General features: G+C 48.3%; 1 protein-coding gene across 4 annotated transcripts in view; it reads left to right on the forward strand.

The window, feature by feature from the left end:
- SIK3 (SIK family kinase 3) overlaps nucleotides 1-25,444 on the forward strand; it is a 2,024,801-nt gene that overhangs the window by 1,398,846 nt on the left and 600,511 nt on the right. For all 4 annotated transcript variants that reach the window (XM_069614493.1, XM_069614491.1, XM_069614492.1 and 1 more), the window contains 2 exons: nucleotides 6,059-6,202; nucleotides 18,243-18,393. In XM_069614493.1, the coding sequence (XP_069470594.1) occupies nucleotides 6,059-6,202; nucleotides 18,243-18,393 (295 nt within the window). The remainder of the gene's footprint in view (nucleotides 1-6,058; nucleotides 6,203-18,242; nucleotides 18,394-25,444) is intronic.

Consider the following 25,444-nt stretch of genomic DNA (forward strand, 5'->3'; position numbering starts at 1 on the left):
TGACACCAGCAATCTTCTCACCCTGTGCACCTTAGGCACGGCACCCCTCTTCAACACAATGCAATGGGCAAAACCCTTGAGCTTACCCAGGGTATCGGAAAACACCTCCGGAAATTCAGCCATGAGCAAAGCCTGAGTAATCATGCTACTCTCTTCTCCAACCTCCGCTATACTGAGGACAGGAACTTCCTTACCAGGATGTATCTGCATGCCTAAAGCTGCCTGCTCATCCCAACCAAGGACACTAGTGCCTTTGGACGCCACATACAGTTTACCTAGAGCCCGTCTACCATTGAAGGAAAAATTCGACCAACTGTAACCCAATACATCAATGGGGTTCTGCCCATAAGCACACGTTTTGATGTCAGATGCAACCAAAGCTGAAATCTGCTTTCCCAAATCTCCATGATATACCTCAAGAGCCACCAAGGTGTAAGGTGACCCTGAATCAACCAACATATCCACCGGATGATCATCAACCAACACTGATACCCAGGGGCCCTTGCGCACACTACCAGCCACATGCAAAATCACTCCCTGCTCGGGCCTACTATCCAAGGCACCTTCTTGCAAGAGTGCAGAATCATCAGGAGTCACACTAGCCACCACTTGCATTTTACACATACGTGCGTAATGACCCATTCGCCTACATTTCCTGCATTCAACATTGCTGGCCGGACATGATTTAGAATCAGCCGTATGACTAGACCAACCACAATTTTTACACACATCTTTACCCTTAGATCACCTGCCCCCTTGACCATTAGATTTATCAACAACTTTTTTGTTCCTTGGTACCACGGCATGAACCACATCCCTAGACACATCCCTCTCAGTAACAATCTGTACACTCGTCCTGGAGGCCTCAATTGCTCTAGCAATCTCCAAGACTTTATCCAAGGGAGGATCGCTTTCAATCCACAACCTTTCTCTGATCTTCTGGTTACACGTCTTCATCATAATTTGATCCCTGATGTGTTCATCCAAATTGCCCAAAAACCCACATGTGGCCATAAGCGCCCTTAACGCTGTGACATAGGCATCAATGCTTTCCGTGGACCCCTGTGTCCTAGAAAATAATTTATATCGTTCTAAGACAACATTAACCCTTTTACCAAAACGAGCCTGCAGCTTCTTTAGGGCAGTCTCATATGCGCTTATGACCATCTCTCCTTCACCGCCACCTGGAACCATCACATTCTCTCCAGGCAGGTGACGGAAAACCCTCAACCCTTCAGTACCAATACAGTTAAGAAGTGCAGCCACCTTATCGGTGAACTTAGCCCCACCAGCAGCCCTCAAATACACCTTGAAGGCATCCACCCACTGTTCCCATGGAACAATTGGTTCACTAGGGTTTGGTAAGAAGGCGGGGGGAGGCCTCGCAGCTGTGTGCAACATGTTGAATTGAAAGCACCACAATCCACACCCAAATAATTTGTTGCAGGCGAGTAATGGCACAGTACTTCCCTTGGCGAACAAAAGTCTCTTTGCTCGAATCCCAGTCAGCACAAGAAAGGTGTTTCTCAGGAACAAATGTCACCCCTTGCCAGCAGCACTATAAATGTAAACTGCAGTACCAAGTGTGTCAGGTCCACACTGCCACAATCAAAACACCTTGTGGAATTGTCAAGCTTGCAAACTGTGGCGAGTGCTCCTGGCGGCGCCACCAACGATGGCAGGGAAAGGAAACCTACCAGTTTACAGTAGCGTTCTATTTGCTGCCTGAAACGAACAACAGCCACTGACGCTGCTCAACTGTCTGCGCCGCACCACCCAGACGCTGCTTGTTGTGCCATAACACCCGGAGTCCTAACAGAACATCGTTACTAGCAGCAGCGTCGGCCGCGTCATGTCCAATGCGGCCCGGAACACGGGAGTTGGCTCCGCCCCCTGGACGTCGTTACTAGCAGCAGCGTCGGCCGCGTCACATCCAACGCGGCCCGGAAGACAGGGGAGTTGGCTCCGCCCCCCCCCGGATAGCGGCGCCCAGGCTCAGGGCCGGCAAAGCGAAATCGGGGAAGAAAGACCGGCTGCGTCTCCGGGCTTTCACCAGCCGTACTCGCTTCACAAGCTGGCCCCCCGATCCAAGACAGGGTGGCCGCGCCTCCAGAGCTTCCCCGGCCGCTCTCACTGCACAAGCTGGGCTTCGATCTAGCCCAACCCAAGAGCCGGAAACCACTTTGAATGCCGCACAGGTCCTTCAGAGGCCAACGATAGCTTCCCCAGCAGCCGGATGACAGGGCAGGGCAGTACACATCCACCGAGGGGCCCGCCAACCGCCACAGCACTCCAACACTGCCAGCAGCCCTTCGATACACTCCGCACCTCCGATCTTCCTTTCTTGCACAGATCGGGCCAGCAGTGCGCCGAGTCACTGCAACAGCTGTGCGAGTATAAGGCCAGACCACCTTGACTGCCTGCCCCGAAGCAGACAGCAGGAGCGTAGGAGGCGCACGCGTGGGGACGGATGGGGTCCACACAGATCCTCGTCGCCAATTACAAAATCCTCACTCAGGTAAGATTAGTATAACCTTTTATTGTATGGACCCCAGCGGCAAGCAGCCACCACTGGGGAATCACTGAACCAACTCGCCCGTGTGGAATGTTGATGCCTGAAGAGCCATCAACATTCCACACGCGCCCGAACATATTACAACACAGGGCTTGTAGTTGATTCTTCCTGGCAAAGGATAGTTACATTTACATGTTCTTCTATGTGCCTATATTGACTAACAAATCCCATTATTACTACCTGGTAATTTCTCTCTAGGATGATTCAATTTGATATTCACCAATTAATACCATACACTTACATCAAGCACTGACCTCATCGGTGGATGGTTGATCTTGGAATGTTTTCTATCTGTGAAATGAAGTATATACCGTATCTGTTAACTAAATGCCCCCATGAGCCAGGTTTCAACTTTCTACAACACATAATAAACTGCTAAGTATTCAGTAACATTTACCTTGTGGTCAGGGATTTTGGACCCACTGGGAAGTTTATTTCACACACATTGGGCTATGTCAGTGCGGTCTTCTGTCTCCCTGAAACAGATTAGAAGTCAAGTGTGCCCCATTAATGGCCATAATGCTTATGCAGGTGTAAAATCGTATACCAACCCAAGTGTAAAAATTCAGGTGCACTCGTCTTGAATAAGGGTATGTGTCTGCCAATTAGCACCCTCTTTTCTTACTGGTCGCTGTAGCGGCTGTGTACATATGACCCGATACGAATCATTGCATTACATTATACCTGTACGTCCTGGCGGTCGCAATGACAGCCGTATTCATGTCATCCAAAGAGGATCATAAATTAATTCAACCACCCGTCGTCGTAACTGATAACGTGTAGAGTGAGAAGCATTTTGTATGGTGCATACATATCGGCGCACAGAGCATGCCAAGGTTGGGCAAACCCATGTTAAGACCGGTTATGAGTAAGGTTAAAGGTATTAATTGCTGGTTAGTGGTGTCACTCTGTCACAGTAATTCAACAAAGCAGACGAAAAATAGGTCACACAGGAGGCGCCCCATAGCTGACTGCCCCAGTAACGACGCACATCAACTGCACACCTCTGCAGACTAGCACACACAGCATAACACCAGCCCAGCCCCATATCGCACTGCGCGGGCTCCACAAATAACACTTCACCCTCACTGGCCACAGGGCTCTTTATTACATAATCTGGTGCAATGCAGCTGATAACGAGGGTGGATATTAGAATTCTGGTTGAATGATGGTATCTGCACAGATTTTATGGCTACTAAGGTGGATCTTAACAGATGTGACTGTTAATGTGGTAAAGTGCTGGAGCTTAATATCGCTATCAAAAAGGATTCAAAGTTGAGCGCCTAGGGGTTGGATATGAGGAGGTCTGAGGGGAAATAAATAAGGGAGGGGAGAATTCCTCCCAACGACCCCACACGGGGGCCATGGGACATAGCCAACTGCTTGCACTGGCTCTGCCAACCCCTCACCCTTAATAACCGATCCCAGACCTATCCAGGTCTGACCACACTTCTTAAATCATGCTAACCCCAACCCCTCACCGCTACCAATAAAAACTCCTACCCCGCAAGGTACTTAGCCCACCAATTTTATTTTACTTTATTTTAGCTTCATAGTTGCTATCGAGCACCCTTATACAAGGAACAAGATTTACCAAACTTGCTCAACGGTAAGAAATTCCTACTACCAACCCCATTTATATTGCAATCATAGTCCAACTATACCTAACCAATACGTTCTCCGCTCCCCTCCTGTGCCCCCACCATCCCTTGGTGCACCTCTGGCCCATCTACAACTGGGTTAATTCATTATGTCAATTATCTATGTCGTGTTGAACCGAGCATGCACATGTATGTCACACCATACCCACTGTTGATTGATTTTTAGGATTTGTAGCACGCACTGAATAAAATGAACTGTATAACGGCGCAGGTGACAATCATAATAGATAGCGGATATATCTGGTTTCATATCGAGCCCCCATGATAAAGAGGGTTATCTATCTAAACAGGAAGGTGTTTAGTGCTCCGTTGAACTAAAGAAGTGAGCTCATAGTCCTCGGCTCAAGTGGCAGAGAGTTCCACAGCTTTGGACCAAAGACAGAGAATCTTCTATCACCCCGTGATTTATATGCTGAGTGAGGGATAGCCAAAAGGTGACCATCAATGGAGCGTAGCTGTTTACGGGGTAATACGCCTGAATTAGCTCCCTAAAATATAAAGGGGCGATACCGTTTACACACTTGAAAATGATGCAAGCCATCTTGAACCTGATGAGGTCTTCAATTGAGAGCCAATGTAGCTTGCGACGAAATGGAGATACTGTGACCACAATAATGGAATCTGTATGCCAATATGTAACCTAACTAATGTTCGTTGCACAAACTAACTTTTTTCACTCCTGGCACCCACCACCAACCATATTTCCAATTGATAAGCTCACTAAGGCACCACTACACAGCCTTGATAAAGATCTGATGGTCGAAACAAGTGTGGTCTTTTGATATGTGAGCATCACCTTGGTGCACGGTCAAAACTATAGCTACCTAATGCAAATACAACCAACATGCAAATAATTATCAATGAGCACGACTTATATATTCTTTCTTGACCGTGCAATACGCACTACCTTAACTAGTTTGAGCAGTTGAAGTCCAGCGCCAATGCAGACATGGCTCCATACCCCGCAAATTCTTTTGAACATCACCGGAATACCAGGAGAAGGGAGTCATTCTCCTGAGGAAGGAATTTTCTGTTGGAATATATTATTCTTTAGTTATATTGTAAGGGATAGAAGTAGGTTGTGATACAGGACGGTGGACTTTGATTTTTGACAGACATTCCGACCGATCCTTTAGTATTAATTTGTGACAGGGAAGCACCTCTGAGATGATGGGGATAGTGAGGGTCTTTCTTTAATAAATAAGTCTGTAACTGCCACCTTTGCGTCAGCTTCCTTCTTCAACACCCTTCCAACAGACTGATGCTCTTGATGGATTTTGATGGATTCTGTACTTCTATGCATTGCTTGCTATGAAGTTTTATTTTAGGAATATGTGCTTCTGGAAATGAATTGTTCCAAAGAATTGAGTAGCACTCTATTTACGTTATGAATGTGTTTTTGGATGCAGCCTTTAATTGGACATGAGTGGTGCAAGGAAAGCTTGCATTATGTTCTAAGTTGGTGACTTTTCTGTTTGCCTTCATTTAATACAGAGGAAAAAGAAGAGCAGAAGTCTTACTATCCTGTGCTGTAAGAACGGATAGTTTCCTTTGCATTCTTGGTCAACTCTTATAACAAATCTTCTAACAAATTAATGTGTTTTCCTTAAGCCGGGCTGTGCTACAGTTTCCTTTTTCTTGAGGGCTAGGGTGTATATGTATGGCTGGTCAAGTTATTACCAAAGAGAATTAAGTGCTACATTTCGAGCCTTCTGGCAAAGCTTTTATGTGAATTGTGAAGAGCCTTTTATTTCTCTTCTAGCCTTCTCGTTTCTGATGCATGGTGTCTTTAACTTAATATGTGTATTGCTTCTTGTTGCAGATATTTGGCTAACCGGTCCAAGCGTCATACGCTAGCGATGACTGACCCCACGGCTGAAATACCAAAGGACTTGCAGAGGCAACTTGGAATGCAGTCTTTCCGCTCGCGGACATGGGCCCCTCATCTGGTGTCTGACCCACATCGGTGAGTGGCAAACAGTTGTCCTCTGCTTTACTGGTCCTTTGTGCCACTGGTGTAACTATTCAGGTGTAGAACAAAATGCTACACGGGTTTACTACAAAAAATTGATACAAATGTATCGGATAAGTGCCCCATAATCCATACAGTCTATTAATAACTGCCCTACTCCTCAAGCACACTCTACCTCATGTTTTTCTTCAGTCACTCTTTTCTATTGTTTAGTTGTTTGTCAGGGGTTTGTTTCTTGTCAATTTGTCCATTGGATTTTCCATCTGCCCAACTTGTGAAGCTTTCTGGTGCAGCAGGCGAGGCTGCTAAATTGCTAAACAGGAAATGATGTGCAAAGCAGATAAATCATTTTGGAATGTGGAAAAGTTGATAAAAAAGAACCCTCTGTTCAAAGGTACCCACACTCCCCAGGCTAACTGACCACCAGAGCCTAGACCCCATTGTCCTGTTTTTCCATCTAGCAGTCTGGTCAGAGCTCATTACTTCCTCATTTTGAGTTTAATTTTTTCCTACATTTTCAGTCTCTTTGTACATAATTTTTAACAAGAGGCCTTGTTCGTTTTGGCAAATAAGCCCTTTTGCTCACATGTGTTTTATTTATTATAAGACAAATCTGATTTGTTGTTGTGTTCAAAAACTAAACCTTTAATGCCACTTTTCGGCTGTCAATTGCAGACAGCTTTTGTAAAATGCTCAGTTAACCTACAACCAGTACTCTAGTACCTTATTTGTGGGAATCCCAATTGGTCATAACACTTCTAGGTGAAAGAAAGGCGTGCTGTGCTAGAGTTGACTGTAGAATTTCAACCTCCACTACAGACCTTCCGAATCTGCATTTTTAAAGGCCTTGGATGATAAATGTGAGCTTTCGATGTGTGCCATTTATGATTGAGGGCAATTTTGCTGTTTAATCATCTGTTGTCACTGTAGCTTTGGAAACGTTAAAGTGCCACTCTCCCATGTGTACCACTCTCTGGACAACCAGATTACAGTTTGTGATTCGCCAGGGAAGAAAATCTAACTGGCAAATCAATAGTGCTTCTATCCTCAAAAGCTACACATCCCAGAGTTTGGAAGACTGATACTGTTGAGGAATTTGTTTTCTTCAGCATGGGGCTTGGCATGAATTCACATGCTCATGAATATTCCAAGTCGTCAGGCTGGGAATCCTCGGTAAAAGGAAAAACAGTTTCACTTCAAAATGGTATTTCTTCTCTAAGCCAATCACTGTCTTCTGGGTCATACTGCCCCCATCCAATATGTCCTCTCTCTAAGCCCTGCCTCTGGCAGCCATCTTCAGATTTTTACGGCACCCTTCAGTGTTTGGAGTCCTCGTGTTGCTCTCCGATCTATTTTTTAGTTTTTTCGCAGAAAAGTTCTATTTTTGTTCCATCGGAGCCTGTGTGCTCCTATCTTTATTGGCCGGCAACGGGGGATCCTTTGTGGTTTAAGTTGTGCAGCCCCTCAAGGGCGATTGTTTGTCGAAGTTTTCTGGAAGGCCGCCTTGGGCCTACTTCGCGCCTTCCGACCATCACAGAGGAGGGAAGGACAATTTTCAGGCCCTCTACCAAATGCGGACTTGGAAACCTCCTTGTAGAGGACAAATATCTAAAATGTATATGCTGCCTGCACCCGGACCACAATGAGGATGAGTGCGACATATGCCTGGGCTTCTCGAAGAAAGACTGGTATAGCAGGCTGGTGGCATGGCTCAAGTTGAGCAAGCCCTCCGACCCAGGACTGGTCGGTCAGAGGAGCGGTCTCCCCCCAGGAGGAGGGTGAAGTCCTTTGCAGACTCCCCAAGACAAGGGCAAAAACCGCAAGACCTCTTCCGCCATTCACAGGTCGGATAGACGGCGATCGCCGTCACCATTCGCTTCCTTAGCCAGCCTGCGATTGGTTTACTCCACGTAGAAAGTTATGGGAGAAATTGGGGATACAAAGGCTGGAGGAAGAGAAGAAGGCCTCACAGGCGCCCGCAATGGCGAGTGGTACCGACCCAGTGAGGGTGGTCCCTATAGCGCAGAGAGTGTTCCTGCTTCCCAGGGTTGACACGACTCAGAAGGGGGGAGGGGGAGGAGGTCCCAGAACAACCCTCCCAGTTTTACGTTCAGCCAATGGACATCTCCTCCATGGATGACGACCACCACCAAGCATGTGTCCATACAGCCCACGAGGAGGACGATGGCGCAGGGTTTAGCATTCCATAGTCTGCCGAGGGACATGTCCATGGACATCCTGTCGACTCTCCACACCCTAGTGATGGAGATCCTTCAGAGGTTTCCTCCAGCACCGGCATCTTTTGTTCCGCAGGCCCCTGACCAGCCTCCAAGCAAGAAGAGGAAGCGTCACCCGACGTCGCCACGTCAACTTCCTCCACCACGCCAGGACCTGACTATACCACTGGACCCGGATACACACACGGACACTGGTACAAAGATGGCCACGGAAACTGACGAGGATGTGGACTTCTTCCCGGCAGACGGCGAATCACTGCACCTGGTTGCCCCTCATAGAGGCTATCCACCAGACGAGGTGGGATCTTTCCACTTTATCTCCAAGGCCTCGGAGCTGTTTGAGCTGGTACCCGAGGAAACCAAAAAGGTAGGCTTCCTATATCAACGACGGGAATCCAAGAGAAAGACCATCATGGCTGTACCCCTTTTGGACGATATTTGGGAGGAAGGCCTGGCCCTCATGAAGAACCCATACACGGCTCCAACCAAAAGTGACAGGTTGGAAAAGAAATACAGGGTACCAGACTCTGCACCCAAGTGTTTGAGGTCACCCCCGTAGCCGGACTCAATAGTGTCGGCAGCTGCAAGAAAACGTTCAGCCAACCTGACATCAGTATCATTAGTCCCTCCGGAAAACGAGGGGAAGAAGATGGACACCATGGGGAAGACGGTCATTGACACGGCTGCATCCACAATCAAAGCAGCTAATGATCTGTCCATCTTGTCCCAATACGACTGGGAGCTCTGGTACATGCTGGGCTCTAGGCTGGCTCTTGTCCTCTTCCAGGAGGGGGAGGCGGTGTCAGACCATGCCATTAAAGCGGCACTGCACATCACCGACTCGGGTTTCCGGCAGATGGGAAACAGTGTTTGCCTGCGTCAGCAGGGATGGCTGAAGGCCACTAACTTCCTCCAAGATGTTCATGCAAAGGTGCTGGACGTGCCGTTCGGCAACGAAAATCTGTTTGGGAAGGCGCTTGACAAATCCATAAAGATTGATACTGAGGCGGCACGTTCCCTTGGCACACGGCAGCAGCATCGCTCATCGTCTTTTCGCTGCTCCAGGGATATTCCATGTCGTACAGACAACCTCCCTGTTCCTCCACTCAGGAAGCTTACGGGGGCTGCTCCCAGGCCTACGGTAGCAGAGGTCAGCGTCGCCCTCGCCGGCAGGGCGCTGATGCACAGCAAGCCTGAACCGGCCAAGAAGTTGCGTCCCCACTCGTGCACCCCGGTGGGAGGCCGGCTGAATAGGTTTGTCAGCGTGCGGAAGAAGATCACCACTGACAGATGGGGGATGGACGCTGTCGCCCAGGGACCCACCTTGGAGTTCCAACACAGGTGCCTTCATATTTCACCGGTTCCACGTCCGGAGCAGCACACCCCTCAGCTCCTGGAAGAGGAGCGGGCCATGTTGCTGAAATATTCTCTGTACTTTCTGGTCAGACAGAAAACTGTGGGCGGGGGATGGGTGATTGGAGACCCATCCTAGATCTATGCTGTCTGAACAAGTGCCAAAAATTCAGGATGTTCACATTGCAGCACGTGCTCGGCCAACTGGAGTAAGGAGATTTCTTGATGTTGTTGGATTTAGAGGATGCGTACTTCCACGTCCCCATCCACAGTAAACCTGGATATTCCTATGGTTCCTGGTACAAGGCCAAAAAACTATCAGTTCAAGGCCCTACCATTCTGCTTAAAGGTGACCCCAGGAGTGTTCACAAAATGCCTGGCCTTGGTGGTGGCCCATCTGCAGGGCATACGCGAATACCCAGACCTGGACAATTGGCTGATGCACGGCCGATCCTGGGAACTGGCTGAAGAGCACGCGAAGGAGACCGTCTGGCTATTGACAGAGCTAGGGTTCTCAGTAAACTATCCGAAGCCCTGCCTAATGCCATCGCAGTATGCAATGTTCCTCAGAGCCAGCCTCAATACAGTGGCCTGCCTGGCATCAGAGGAGAGGCTGGCGGCCAGTCAAGGGAAGGGGTAGCAGGTGGCAGATACGACCCCTACAGGAATTCTTGGATGCACGTTGGATACAAGTTTCAGATAGTTTTGCAGACAAGATCGCTCTCAACGATGAGTTCTGGCGGGCAATAGCGCGGTGGCGGTGCCCTCCCACATCGCAAGCACGGGGGCATGCAAGGGGGCACTCTATCCTCAGCGCTCTCCAAGGAAGCTCAGGGATTTTGGCAGTGGGTCATCAGACAGGGCATGTTCCTTGTCCCGCTCCACCTAGCAGGCATCAAGAACACTGTCACAGACTCCCTCAGCAGGGAACTGCGCGCCTGTCACGAGTGAGAGCTTTGTCAGGATCAGGTGGACTATCTAATGGGGCAGACCCCTGATTGATCTTTTTGCCACTGTGGCAAACTCGGGGAATGTGTTCTCCTTCCCGTGGCAGGGTCTGTTTCTGTATGCCTTTCCCCGTTTTCTCTCCTGCTACGTGTGATCAACACATTCCGACAGTGTTAGTGCAGGATGATGGTCATTGCCCCTGCGTGGCCAAGGCAGATTTGGTATCCAGACCTACTCAGCCTGTCAGCGTCACCTCTAGTCAAGTTGTTGGTACTTCCAGATCTGCTCACCAGAGAGAGGCACAATCCTTCATGACGACCCATTATTCCTTAACCTCAAGGCATGGCTCCTCCAGCATTAGAGTTTGGGGGTTATGAGCGTTGTGGTCCCACAGACTTGTAAAGGAGTTTCTCAATGGGCCTTTTCGATCTTTCCCGCTGGTGAAGGCACCTGCCCCAGCATGGGAACTCAACATAGTCCTGACGAGACTTACGGGTGCACCCTTCGAACCTATGCATCAGGCCCCACTCAAGTTTCTATCGAACACCGCATTCCTTGTGGCCATCACCTCAGCCAGACGAGTGGTTTATATCCATGCCCTGTCCTGCAAGCAGCCGTATGTGACTTTCCACGAATCGAACGTGGTTCTGCGTATTCACACCCCACTTTCATGCCAAAGGTCCCGTCGGGTTTCCACCTCAACGAGCCTTTGGTGTTGCCTGTTTTCTTCCCAAACCCTTTGTTGCCGGCAGACAGGACCTTGTATTCCCTGGACGTTGCTCGTGCTTTGGGAGTTCTACATGGCACGCGCAAAGAGTTTTTGGAAGACTTCTCAGTTGTTTGAGCTTTAGACTTGTGAATCATGGGAAGGCCTTGTCCAAGGCTTCCATCTCAAGATGGGTCTGCAGCTGTATTGTGCACTGTCAGGATATGATATGATAGGTTATTTATAATGTGTTTAATACCCAGCGGTTTCTAACTGCGGACCCGGGGATCGAACCTGTGGTGCTCCATGTCATATTGCTTCCAAGGCGAGCATGTTGACCCCTGAGCTATCCTCCCGAGACATCAGCTGGCTAACGACCTCCGTCAGGCCGTCTGAGAGCCCACTCCACCAGAGCAATCGCTGCAACGACGGCGTTCCTTTCTCGTGTGCCCCTGCTCGACGACAGCAGGGCTACAACGTGGAGGTCCACGCATATCTTCACGAGGTTCTACTGCGTCGACGGGGATTCTAGGGAGGAGTCCAGAGTCGGCTAGGCAGTGCTACGCAACCTGTTCACTTGAGGTGTCTGTTCCAGGGGTAACTGTTAATTGCTTCTTTTGAGCCTTGCCACCTCACATGGTTGTGTAATGTGTACTGCTGTGTGTTCGTTATTCATGAGTATGTGAATCCATGCCAGACCCCATGCTGGAGAAATTTTAAGTTACGTACCTGTAACTATTGTTCTCCAGCATGGGTCTGTCGTGGATATACATGCAAACCCTCTGTCCGGCCCCTCTGCGGCTCTTCTTGGTCATACTACCACTTTACGTGCTTAACAAATCTGAAGATGACTGCCAGAGGTGGGGTTTAGGGATCAGACTGTCATTGGATGAGGGCAGTGTGACCCAGAGGACAGTGATTGGTTTAGAGGGGTAATGCAGTTTTAAAGTGAAAGTGAAACTGTTTTTTCTTTCACAGAATCCATCCCAGACTCATGCTGGAGAACAATAGTTACAGGCAAATAACTTAAACCTTATCCCAGTAGTAGTGAAGTGGGCATCAATCTACATAGTTCTTCTATAACGATGTGTGTCCCGCGCACTAATGAACTTTCAATGCATATTTTGACAACACCCAAATATTTACTTATTCAATTTGTGGTGGTGATATAGCATTCTCTTGGAACCCACATCCATTTGTTTACTTGGGTTGATATCTGCGAAGGGGTGTTTGTTTGGTGGTAAGGATACAAGGAAGGGAGGATAGGGGAATCTAGACCTTGAATAGATTTAAAAATGAGAAGAGGTTTGTAGATGCACCAGTTGTGCATAATAGCCTGCTGACAGGGCGGCAACAGGACAATGTGGTGAGGAACAGGGTAGTGTAAAGGGAGTGTGTTGCATAGAAGAGGACTAGGTCATGGGGAGGCAAAGAAAAGTTGGTGAGGCCAAGGAAGAGAGTTGAACATTAATCAATGCAGCTGATAACGAGGGTGGATATTAGAATTCTGGTTGAATGATGGTATCTGCACAGATTTTATGGCTATTAAGGTGGATCTTAACAGATGTGACTGTTAATGTGGTAAAGTGCTGGAGCTTAATATCGCTATCAAAAAGGATTCAAAGTTGAGCGCCTAGGGGTTGGATATGAGGAGGTCTGAGGGGAAATAAATAAGGGAGGGGAGAATTGGAGGTTTTGTACGATCAGACCGAAAAAAAGGCCCGACTGTGCAAAACGACCGAAAAATGCTACCACTAAAGGTTCGAACACCAAAATTTCGAACCTTTGGTGGTAACATTGCAGGTAAGTATAAAAAAAAGAAAAAACTATGGGGGCCGCGGGGGTGTCCCCTGCAACACCCCGCTCACTATGCCACACAGTATAGTGAGCGGGGTTGCGGGGGAAACCCCTGCAGCCCCCATAGTATGTGTGTTTGCATGAGAAAGGAGCAAACTTTTGGTAGTTTGCATCTTTCTCATGCGAACATTCCGGCCGTGGCAAAATCAGCCACGGTTGGATCACTTCGAATCGAATTGGAGGATCATCAGAGGCCAGGAGATGACATTGGGTTGTAAAAGAGAGCCAGCTAGTGATGGATGGCCATTTGAAGACCCACCGAGGAAGATCTGGGATGTAGTAGGGGGAGGAGAAGAAAATATGGGTCTTATCTGCAGACAGGTGGTAGGAGAATTTGAAGGTGGACAGAAGTACTGAGGGAAGGAGCTTAAAAAGCAGCAGACCTTGGACCTAGGACCCATCCCTTGATGGATGGAGACTGTATGCCCAGAGTGAGAGATGAGGCAAGCTCTGTAAGAGCAGTGCCTTCGATTCTGAGCTTGGAGAGGGTTAGTAGGTAAAGGTGATCCACTCACTCGTAAGACACTGGATGGGTTGTGGAGAATGTTGATTGAGTGATGAGCAGCTGAGAACAAGTCAGTGTTGTGGGTCAATGTCATCTTGGTAGTGTGGGGCTGCGGAATTCACATTAGTTTCCGAGGCAGTTGGTGATTCGGTTGTAAACTATCCATAGTGGCTTAGGAGAAGCATGCCAGTAGTTCGCACGCAATTAGTATTCAGAGTACTAATTGAGGATAAATAATGCTGTGGGTACTTTGCATCATGCAGGAAATGTTGCAGTGTAGAGGATAATTGGGGACATGAGAGAAGATTGTTTACTGTAAGTAAGCTTTTTAATGGACTGTGAAGCAAAAGGGTGAGTGGCCACAGGGTTTGGCAGCCATGAGCATGGGGGCTACTTCCATAGGTGAGGTAGGGGCAAAAAGGGGATAGGCAAGAGGAAGTTGAGGTGATTGGAGTACGAAGAAATGGGAAGGTATGGTGCAAAAGATTTGGGCATTTTAGAGAAGTGCAGGGCAAAGTAGTGGGTGTATAATTTGTGGGCAGGTGTCAGCACTGCTTGGAGGGTCAATGAGTTTGTGGGTAGGAACGGAGGGAAGTGATAAGGTGGGTGAAGTTGCTAGAATTAGATGGATTTACAAAATCATCCCTGTCGCAGAGCTTTTCAGGAGGCCAACCTACTATGGTGTACAGGCAAGACAGAGTTTAGCCAAACCCAATCAAGGTAGGAAGCAAAGTGGCAAGGCATAGTCTGAGGAAGGGTGTGAGAGTGGTCTAGGGCTTCAATCAGTCCACACAACACCATTAATTCCAGTAAGACAGGTACATATAAAGCTTTACAATAATTTATTAGGGCTTTAAAATGTGCACTATGCAAGAACAAGCTCTAGTCAAATATTGTCATACACACTATAAAACAGTGCATGATTAGACAAACCTTGGTAGTTAGTGGTGCTGGCGGGTGATTGTTCACCCCTAGTTGTGGCCGCTACGGCGATATTTCCTGGATCTTTGAAATAATGGAGCAAAACTCTTGACTTGTTGTCACCAGTAAGGGTGTTAATGTTACACAAATGCAATCAGTCTAGAAAGCTGCTATGGTGAATGGAGAGCCAACGCGTTTCGGCCATAGTCTTTGTCAAGGCAGAACAATGATGGTTCACTGTACCACGGAGCTGCATTCGCTGCAATCAGATTGGCTATCCAGCCCTCCGCCCTGAAGACGGGGAGGTTAATCACCAGGCGCTTCTATCCTATTTAGGATCAACCATCATTGCTCTACCTTGATAAAGACTACGGTCAAAACACGTTGGCTCTCCATTCACCTGTACCTAGCAGCTTGCTAGACTGTGATTTGCATTTGTGTAACAACATTAAAACCCTCACTGGTGACAACAAGTCAGGAGTTTTGCTCCATTATTTCAAAGATCCAAGAAATATTGCTCTAACGGCCACAACTAGGGGTGAACAATCACCTGCCAGCTCCACTAACTAACAAGGTTTGTCTAATCATCCAATATCTTAACCCTTGAGAACATTGGAGTTTTGGTTCCCAGACAAACCATGTGCCAGGTCGCAGGCCCTATTTCAGCATCTAACTAAATCTACCAGTTAGCGCAGGGGACCACTTTGCCTTCAAACTCCAACCAACCGAACCTACACTATAAAACGGATATATACATTCAACCTTGGGAGAAATAGAATAGCATTTAATTCAATGACAAGCGTAACACAGTTAAGTACTCAGATGCAATTGAAATGGAAAGGACGGTGTAGGATAATCATAGATCAGCTTCCATAACTCTTAGAAAGGCCCACCATAAGATGGTTTGGCGTCTTGTGCCCAATGGTCACCAGTTCCACAGTATATACTTTAGAGTTTTCTTAAGAGATTGATGATGCCAGCGATTATGATGAACAATAGTCAAGATAGTTAAAATTCAGGTAATTAAACTTGCTCGTTTCCAGTCCGTAGTACAGTCCTAGGGAGGGATTCTTGACTGGACCTCCACCAACCAAAGTCAGGAAAGAGTGAGTTAGAGACAGGACTTTACGGCTGTGTAGCCTTTTGGAGGATAGGTGGGACAGAAACAGTTATGGAAACGTACCCCCCGGACTCCCAATTTCTGTAGACTCCACTGATGGTGTTCTGGAATCCGTTGGGAACACAATCTTCTGTCCTTGGTCCAATCGTGGAAGATCTAGGGGTTGTGGGTTCAGAAGTCACTTTCAGGCACAGGATTTAGTTTCAGTCGGTCGCAGTGCTTAGGAATCTGTTTCAGACCACTTCCAATAGAATACCCAAACAAAGAAAGATGAAGACTTCTGCTGAGCAGGCCACCTCCAGGGATCAAAGGAGTGTTACAAGGGAACTCGCTGTGATCAGTTGGCAACAGGCGGTCTTTAATGGACAAAAAAAACAGTAGGCCCGGCACAGCTTCCGTTCATGCAATAAGGCTGAAAATGCAGAAGCTGGTGTCTTGTTAAACAAGTTGAAGATCCTCCCAAGTTTCAAGGTTAAACGTGGAACAGTGACAGCTACAGTGAGGTAGCCCTGGAAAGAGCTGGTCAGTCTGTTGGCTGATCCAGGGGCACTTCTAAAGGCTCAGATCCTCGAGCAGGGGTTGAGACTGGTTGCTCCCACTGGCCTTGGTGTTGAAGCACTGATGAGGGCCGTCTTGTTTGGATAGATGCAAAGGCTTTCACCCGGACAGCACTGGAGTCGATGCTGGTCAGCTGAAGAGGTCGTCCTCAGGTCGTCAACTGGCTGTTCAATTTCATAGAGGACTTGGCTCTAACGATCTGTTGAATGGCTGCAGGAGCCCTCCTTTTGTCCAAGATTTGGCCTGGGAGCCTCCCAAGCACACCAATAGTACGGATCTGCATCTTTCAGGCAGTGGCTATCCAATCATGGATAGCCGCTGGCATCAACATCTGCCCACCCATAGATATTCAGGCACCCAAATGTGTACTGAGACCAGACAGTCTGGGCCCCCACATCCGGGCTCGCACACAAACCATCCCTTTACCTGCGAAAGCCACAGCTTTCCCAGGGAAAGGGTATTCCGTACAAGGACAATGTGGCCAAAGAACAAGCGAAAACCTCATGGCACAGCCATCTTGGGTTGCAAGCCACCTTTTAGTAGCCATTTGTGGTAAATCCCCAGATGCGCGTGTACAATTACCAAAACACGGTACAAAAATCAGCAAAAATATCTTGGGCGCATTATAAAAGTAACCACAAAGCGATTTTATATAAAAATATAAGGAAACAAAGTATCCTTAGCACACTTCTTTTTAACAATTCAAGAAATGCACAGAGAAACAGCCTATCAGTACTGATAGTCTTAGGGACTGATCAGTTCCCCATAAGAATGAGCAAAAGGACAAGGAAAGTTAAGCAGAAGGCTTTACTTACCTCAAAGTCAAGACGGGGTTCAAAGCAAAAAGGAGAAAGGGTGTCCCATAGAAGTTTATAGGAGGAAAGCATAACTTAAACTCAGAAGTGAGTTTAAAGAGGACCCTTTTACCTACTATAAAAAGTATGAGTGCGAGATGCATGCTATGGGCGGTGGTGAAACCACATGGTAGTTTGAAGCTGACGTGCCACGGGAGTAATTCAGGAATGGGGACCTTAGTGGACGATGTGCAGCTGCTGCAGTGTTAGAGATATTACAAAAGGGATCTCTGCACTAGGTTGAAGTTCTTGAATGCTTGTTTAGTGGTTATTGCCTGTGGAATGGAAGGTTTGGAGCAAAGATCTGACCTCCTCCAGATGTGGGAGTCTGGTTTGAAATGCATAAGGATACAGTGGAGAAAGAAATAAGGGAAATCATTCAATGGATTAAGATGTTAAAGTGGATAAGGTAATGGTCGGATGGGGAAGTGTCACTCATGAGTTTAGATGGTCTGAAGAGGGTAAAAGGGGAGCCTTGTTCTCGTTTAAGACTTCAGTGGGAACATTGTGGCGGGACGTATGAGTGGTTGGAAAGGAGTGTTGTCTAGTTCAGGTGGGGGGGGATTTTTGCAACGTTGTTGACACCCATGTGAGCAATGAGTGCTTCAGTAGAACGTGAGTAGAGGTAGAGGACTAGATTGCAGTCAGTGGATTTGAGGCCACGTGGCCAACAGATGAGGAGAATGGTGAGGGTTTAGGACAGAGTAGTTGAGTGGCAGTAATGTCAAAGTACAGATGAGAGAATTCAGATGGCGAGGAGGGCACAGGGCCTGGCCGTGTGGTTCATTAGGCCTACTGCAGGCGGGAGGAATGGATAAAGGTAATGTGTAGTCTACAACAGGGGTGACCGTGTCATTGCAGGTGATCCAAGTTTCAGTTATGCTCATGTTGGAAATTTGAGAATTTTGAGGGTCTAATTGATTGTAGGGGAAGGAGGTTGTGTTTGAGATCTTGACTCTGTCCTCTGTTTTTTAGGTCGATGTACAAGGATTCCAACACACTGCACCTTCCCACCGAGCGCTTCTCTCCTGTACGTCGGTTCTCGGATGGTGCTGCTACCATCCAGGCTTTCAAGGCCCATTTGGAGAAGATCTGCAACAGCAGCAGTATTAAACAGCTGCAGCAGGTAATGAAACCTATAGGTGGGGTGGGGTGGTGTGGCGTTAGAGGTCGGCATGTGGGACGGGGTACAATATGTTTATTGTTAAGGTGTGGTGGCCACTGTAGGCATTTATGGAAAGAGTGCAGTGGACTAATGTGGTTGATACTGTAGTTTGGTCCTGGTACTGGTAGTTTGACATGAGGAATTGTTGTGTGATGTACATATTTTGTCATCTTGGATGTTGCACACACTGGCATGTGTCTGTAGCTTGCCTGATCCCTTCTTGAGATATGTTCTCTCCATTTGCCATCTTCCACACTTAATTCTTGTATTGGGATTGTGTTGGTTGCTGTGTGTGCTGTCTAAACAGAAAGAGGTGAATATCCAAATAATTTAACAAAAACAGCTAACCAAAAAAAGAATGCAAGAATTTCCTTTCATAGCTTTCCTGGATCTCCCTTTACTGTGCAGTTAATTGGGATCTCTGTGATTACTTGTTCTAAGATCACAGCTTGCATGTCTGTTGCTAATGTCTTTCTCCCTACGCTGGACTATAAAGTTCACAAATTTGCACCGACTACGGTCTTCCAAAGGGCCTTCCACCACACAGCACTTCAAAGCCATAACAATGGCAGTAGGTGCTATACAAATATCAAATAACATACTAGTCTCTGGCTGCTTTGCCCCATAGAACCCACTTCTCTTAAAACACTTTTCTGTGTTTTTGTTGAGGTGGTAGTAGTCTCCCTTGGACCTCCGTAGGACTGCACCCCATCCTCCTACCCCAGACCTCTCTCCCTGTCACTTTTGAAGGTACCCGCTGGACGCCCCCTATCTGTACCTACCTCCACCACCTGCCAGACTGGCCTCCTAACCAACCCCGTTCCACCCATCCTTGCCCGACTGCTTTTGACAGTCCTGCAACTCTCATTTGCCTGCACCTACTGCCTCTCTCCTGCAATGCCACACTTCCCCCTTCTTCCTCCTTCCCCAATACCATCATGGACCTTCCCCAATACCATCATGGCCTCACTCATGCGTGATTCTAATGTCCTGGCATTTGTGAGGGGCAGTGTTTTCATATGTGCAGTTTTTAATTCACAGTGCTCAAGACACCCAAAACGGTGCGAGCCTATTTGGGGGACCTCATAGGATAATTTCCACTCCCCCCAAACCCCCTTTCAACCTGTTTTCTTTTAGGTTTGTGGTCTTTTGTCTTTTAGGTCTCTTTATAGAGATCCTATGACTGACCATTGTGTGATGAGATTGTTGTATAGCAACGGTTTTCTTTTAAAGTCAGTCAGCCCTACTCCTTTAATGTGGCTGGAACTAGTGATCCAATGTGTGATCTGCCTCACTCGCAATCCACCCCCACATGACTTCTTCGCTTACTGCCTGGTACTTTTTTCTTTGACACAGGTTTGTTTTCATAAATGAACATGACCTTGGAGAGGAAAAGGTGGGCAAGTCATTTAAAAACAGGTTGAACAAATAAGTTTACCTGCTACGTAGACTAAGTTTATCTTAACCGTAACTCCTTACCCATTCCTTTCAATGCCTTTCAATGCCTAGAATGATTATCGAACAACTCCAGCATGGGGTCTGGCATGGATTCACATGCTCATGAATATGGGAGTCCTCGGTAAAGAAAAAATCAGTTTCAGTTTGATTTCTGAACCAATCACTGGTCTCTGGGTCATACTGCCCCCAGCCAATAACTGCCCTCTACCTGAGCCCCTCCTCTGGCAGCCATCTTCAGATTTTTACCGCACATTCAAGTGTTGGGAGTCTTCGTGCTGTAGCTCTTGAGCTTTTACTGCGTATTGCTTTTTTTCAAAGAGTTTACTGTTCTATTTTTCGGTCAATCGAGCCTCAAGCTCCACTGATTCTACTTCCGATCAACTGGGACCCGTTTCGGAATTTTCTATGCCCCTCAAGGGTGAATTTTCCTCGAGTTTTCACTTCTTGGAGGATTCCGGAAGATCTTTGAGGCCTACACTGCGTGGTCATGGCCCAGGACAAAGGACACACAACGCTTGTTGGATCCAAGCTGTTTAGGATCTGCCCTGGATGTGGATTACAGAATGTCTTCAAGGAAGATGAGCACGCCCAGTGCCTCTACTGCCTTCACGACGACAAATCGCCCTTGGAGGAGGACTCTGCGTTCTGAATGAATGAATGAAGGATCATCGTACTCGACTCACCAACTGGCTGGAGGGGAAAAGCCCAGTAGCAGGCGAGAAGTAGTAGTCTGAGCGGTCTTCTAAGACCTTTGAGGGCGATCCGGCGACAGGGGCCCAACAAAAGGCTAAGCACCGCTAGTCCGCGGGCACCGGGAGCGCCGTTGGTTCAGGCTCCTCGGCTGCCAGGCAGGGCGCACAGTCACCAACGCCATCATCCTAGAGCCAACGCTCTGGCTCGGTGAAAAGGAAGTCAGAGAACCCGGGTAAGCATTCGGAGAAGCCCCGGTCGATCCCGACGGAGACAGCCAAGGGGGAGCGAGGCGGTGACCCTCCCCCCACGGTGAAGGCCTCAAAGGTCGTGAAGGCCCAGATTCACCCGGCTAAGGCCTTGATTGAAGGAGTTGTGGCGGCCTTGGCAAAGCCTGCGGAGGCTACCTCAGTGGAGACGACCTCCGGGCCTGGAGTTTCCCTGCCACCCACGAGGGAAACATCTTTCCAGCCTATCGAGAAGACCCCTTTGAAACCCTGGGATGAGAAAGAGGGGGGGGGCACGGTAGCCCTAACGGACACAGATACCACCTCCGAGGATGAGCTGGCTGGCGTCAAAAAGATCCTGGACAAGAAGTTCGAGGAGGCCAGATTAGGACTACAGGTGAGAGCAATAAATCCCCTTTGGTATCAGTCTGTACCACAAAGATTGAGTTGGTAGCTGTGGCTGAGCAGTCAGACCTATCTCAAGAGGGAGATGAGCAGTATTCAGGGTTTACACAATAGGCCTACTGTACTATGGCGCAAGGAAACACTGACCAAAGCTTTGTAGTTAAAAAGTATATATATTTCTGATGTTTGTTAATCTGCTTAGAATCACATGCTGTGCATAGGTCCGACATCCAGTGGTCACTGCGGAGTATTGCATTTTGTTTTTCGTAGTCGAAAAGGGGACGTCGACAAGGCGTGTCTGTAACACTATCCCTATAGTGACGTGCGTTGTACCCACAATCCCTCACGCGTCGAGGTCCCTCAGATTGTTTTTTTCCGCCCAGCTTCTGGTCGCCTTACGCGGAGCTCAGAGAGAGACATTGCTAATACTTACTACGGACCTCGGTCCTTAATTATACTTAATATATTGTTAAAGATCCCTCCCCTCGACGTTAGCTGTGAAGCTGTTTCTCCGCCGAGCAAGTTTTCGACGGAGGGGAAGAGGCGGAGGAGATCCTTCGGCGCTGCCGAACACGTGGCCTGGCCTCGCTGGCCAACATACAGTAGGGAGAGTGGAGGTTCGAACTTTTATCTTCTCTTTGAGAATGTCTTTCTTTCTCCCCTATCTTTCCCTTGGGGTTGTTATCACCAGTTATTATTGCCTCAGCTATGGAGAGGACACCTTTTAAGTTTTGCCCACGCTGTAGGGGCAAATACACTTGGAAGGATAAACACAAGCTCTGTAATCATTGCTTGCCCCTCGATCATAAAGAGGACAGCTGCGCGGCCTGTAAGCTCTTGAAACCAAGAACTCTTAAAGAACGAAAAGTTAAGAGGTGGGCGGACTACGCTATGTCGAAGTCAGTTTCCTCACCCGCCGCCGCTGTTACAAAAAGTGACGAGGAGGGTGATAACTCGACGTCCGTCACGGAAGTCATTAACCCCCAGAAGGAGCGCTCCTCGACGTCCGTCCCCGGCCCCGACGGGCTCGGCTCACGCCCTGCTTATGGGGATGAACACCCCGGCGACAAGGACGCACATAGACCCCATAAGACTAAACACACAACCCACGGCTCTTCTTCGTCGAGGACGAAGGATCCATCAGCGCCAAAGGGGACGCAGGGCACTCCGGCGTCTACTTCAGACCGTAAAGGTCTCAAGCCCCACCCGCAAACGCAGCCGCGACCAGCAATTGGGCTTTCATCAAACACGGGCGCTACCTCAAAATCATCCGACGTAACGCTCCATAGAGCGGCCGTCGAGGAACAACGCGCAACGCAGGCAACGTCGACACCAGGGCCCTCGACTGACAAACTCGTTGTCGAGAGCCTGGCGAGAATTGTTTCCGAAGACAAACTTATGCGGACGACGAAACAAACGTCGAATACCGCGCCGAAAAAGCACAAAAGTAGCCAGGAACAGCCCCCTTCATCTAAGGGCACTTCTGAACTACCAGAGGGCTTTTCAGAGGGAGACGGAAACCTCTCCTCGACGTTGTGGGAGCGTTCTAAGCGTTTTGAAGCTGAAAACACTGATTTCCCCCCTCTAGACTATTCAGGGGTACCGCATGAGACCCTTGAAAGACTCCATTCTTGTATGGAGAAAATGGAAAGGTTTTTGGGAAGCCAAGACCCACCCACACACAAAAGACAGAGAATGGCCCCAGGATGACCCAAGGGTCAAGATTCCTAGGCTGTTTCCCCCTTCCACAGACGTATATGACCTCACTGAAGAGGAGCAATACCTCCAGGAAGATGAGGAGTGTTTGGGTGGAGAGGAAGAACATGAGGAAGAGGGGTTCGAAGAAGATCCTTACACTACTGCAGGAGCTTTTGAAGAAGATACAGCTACCTCGCAGCCCTGGCAATCCCCATCAGTGCAGCCTTGGCAATCCCCATCAGTGCACTCAGACCCTGATGTCTTCCACCCTTCTCCTCTCAAGGATTCACATATTGGGAACACCTCTCCCATAGATGACCAACCTTCACTCAATGCACTATTGCACAAGGCAGCAGCGCATTTTGAGATAGACACAGGGGAAACTCTTCCTGACATAGACTTTGTAGAGAAAGTTATTAAAGGAAAAGCCCCTGTTAGCCAGTCTATTCCGCTCCTGGCTTCTATAAAGAGAAGAATATCTCCTTCCCTTTCCAATCCTGCCTTAGTAAGAGGGGTCAACCCTCGAATAGAAAAGCTCTTCAGCCCTTCATCCTCTGACCCTTTGTACATCAGAGGACATTCTATTCCGGACTCCCTCGTAGTTACTAATACAAGAAAAAGAGCGGGGGTACCACTATCCACTAGTGAGGCACCACCTGACAAAGAGGGCAAGAAGCTCTATGCACTTGGAAAGAGAATCACGACCTCCGTCGCCTTCTCAACTAGGATTGCAAATGACAATTCCCTACTAGCTAGCTACGCGGATGCACAGTGGAGCAAGCTGCGCAGCGAAGCAGAGGACGCACCAGAACCCCTGCGTTCACGCCTGTTAGCTATAATATCAGAGGGAACTCTTGTAAACCAGGGCATCGTAAAGAACTCCTTAGATGCCGCAGACACGGCTGGCCGTTCCCTGGTTCAGGGAATACTTCTCAAACGCCATGTCTGGCTACGCAATTCAGGATTTAAGCCGGAAACCCAAGCGTCCCTGATAAATAAACCCATAGAACAAACACATCTGTTTGGGAAAGCAGTTGATGAGGCCCTAGAACATGCGAAGAAAGAGTTTGATACCATCAAGACTCTTGACCAAATTTCTAGGCCCCCTAACAGACGCGGCTATGGCAATAGACGCTCCTTTCGTGGCCTACGCCAGCAGCAAAACCAACAGCAATTTTACTCTGCTACCAACTGGCCCTCTAACCAGGGTAACACCCAGTTCAGTCAAAGAGGCCAACGGCGTGGCAAAGGAAGAGGTCGCGGCTCCAGCCCCAAAGGTTCCACGCCCAATACCAACAAATGACCCGAAGATTCGGGTCCCCTCCCATGCATCACCGGTCGGGGGCCGGCTAACATCGTTCCTATCAGCATGGGAGGGAATATCGTCAGACCGCTGGGTATTATCCACCATAGCCCACGGATACTGCATCGAATTCAACGGTTCCCCGAAGTACAGACCCCCACGGAACCGACGCATAACACCGGAACACCTCACCATTCTTGTTCAAGAAGTAGAAGAGCTACTGAAAAAAGAAGCTATAGAGGCTGTTCCCCAATCTCAGGTAACAGAAGGTATTTATTCAGTGTACTTCCTTGTACCCAAAAAGGACTTAACCATGCGCCCTGTATTAGATCTGCGCCCAGCGAACAACTTTGTCAAACCCCAAAAGTTTCGTATGGTGACCTTGCAGGAAGTAATCCCACTGTTATCACAAGGGGATTACATGACAACGCTAGACATGAAAGATGCATACTTTCATATTTTAATGTTGCCAGCGCACAGAAAATACCTCAGGTTCAAGATAGAGAACAAACACTACCAGTTCAGAGTACTACCCTTCGGGATAGCTTCTGCACCAAGGGTATTCACAAAAGTACTGGCAGTAGCAGCGGCCCACCTGCGCAGGTTATCCATCCCGGTATACCCTTACCTCGATGACTGGCTCATAACAGGGGATTCTTACGAAACATGCTTCTCCAATACCCAAAAGACCGTAGACCTTTTGTACCAACTGGGCTTCTCCATCAACGAAAAGAAGTCTAGCTTAGACCCCAGCCAAGTCAAACAATTTTTAGGGGCTCTAATTCGAACAAAGGACGGCCTCGTCTTCCCCTCCAACGAGAGGGTCCAAAACATGCTGTTTCAGATCCCCCATTATGTGGCAGGTCGAGAGGTGACGGTACGCAAAGCAATGCGCTTGCTAGGGATGATGGCGTCATGTATTTATTTGATACCTCACGCGCGCCTGCGCCCAATGCAAGAGTGGCTCAACAGCCAGTGGTGTCAGGCCAGCGGACAATGGGACGATCTAGTGGTGGTCTCGCAGGCCTTAGTTCTCTCGCTACGGTGGTGAACAAAAGAGAACCTGTTATTAGGGAAAACTTTTGCCACACCCGCAGTGGAAGCCACTCTAACCACAGACGCATCCCTCACAGGATGGGGGGCTCACCTATCCCATCAGACTACTCACGGAGCGTGGACTCCGAGCTTAGCATCCAAGCATATACACCTGCTGGAACTTCTAGCGGTGTTC

Source organism: Ambystoma mexicanum, chromosome 9 (assembly GCF_040938575.1).
Source record: "Ambystoma mexicanum isolate Mex_15411 chromosome 9, UKY_AmexF1_1, whole genome shotgun sequence".
NCBI lineage: Eukaryota > Metazoa > Chordata > Amphibia > Caudata > Ambystomatidae > Ambystoma > Ambystoma mexicanum.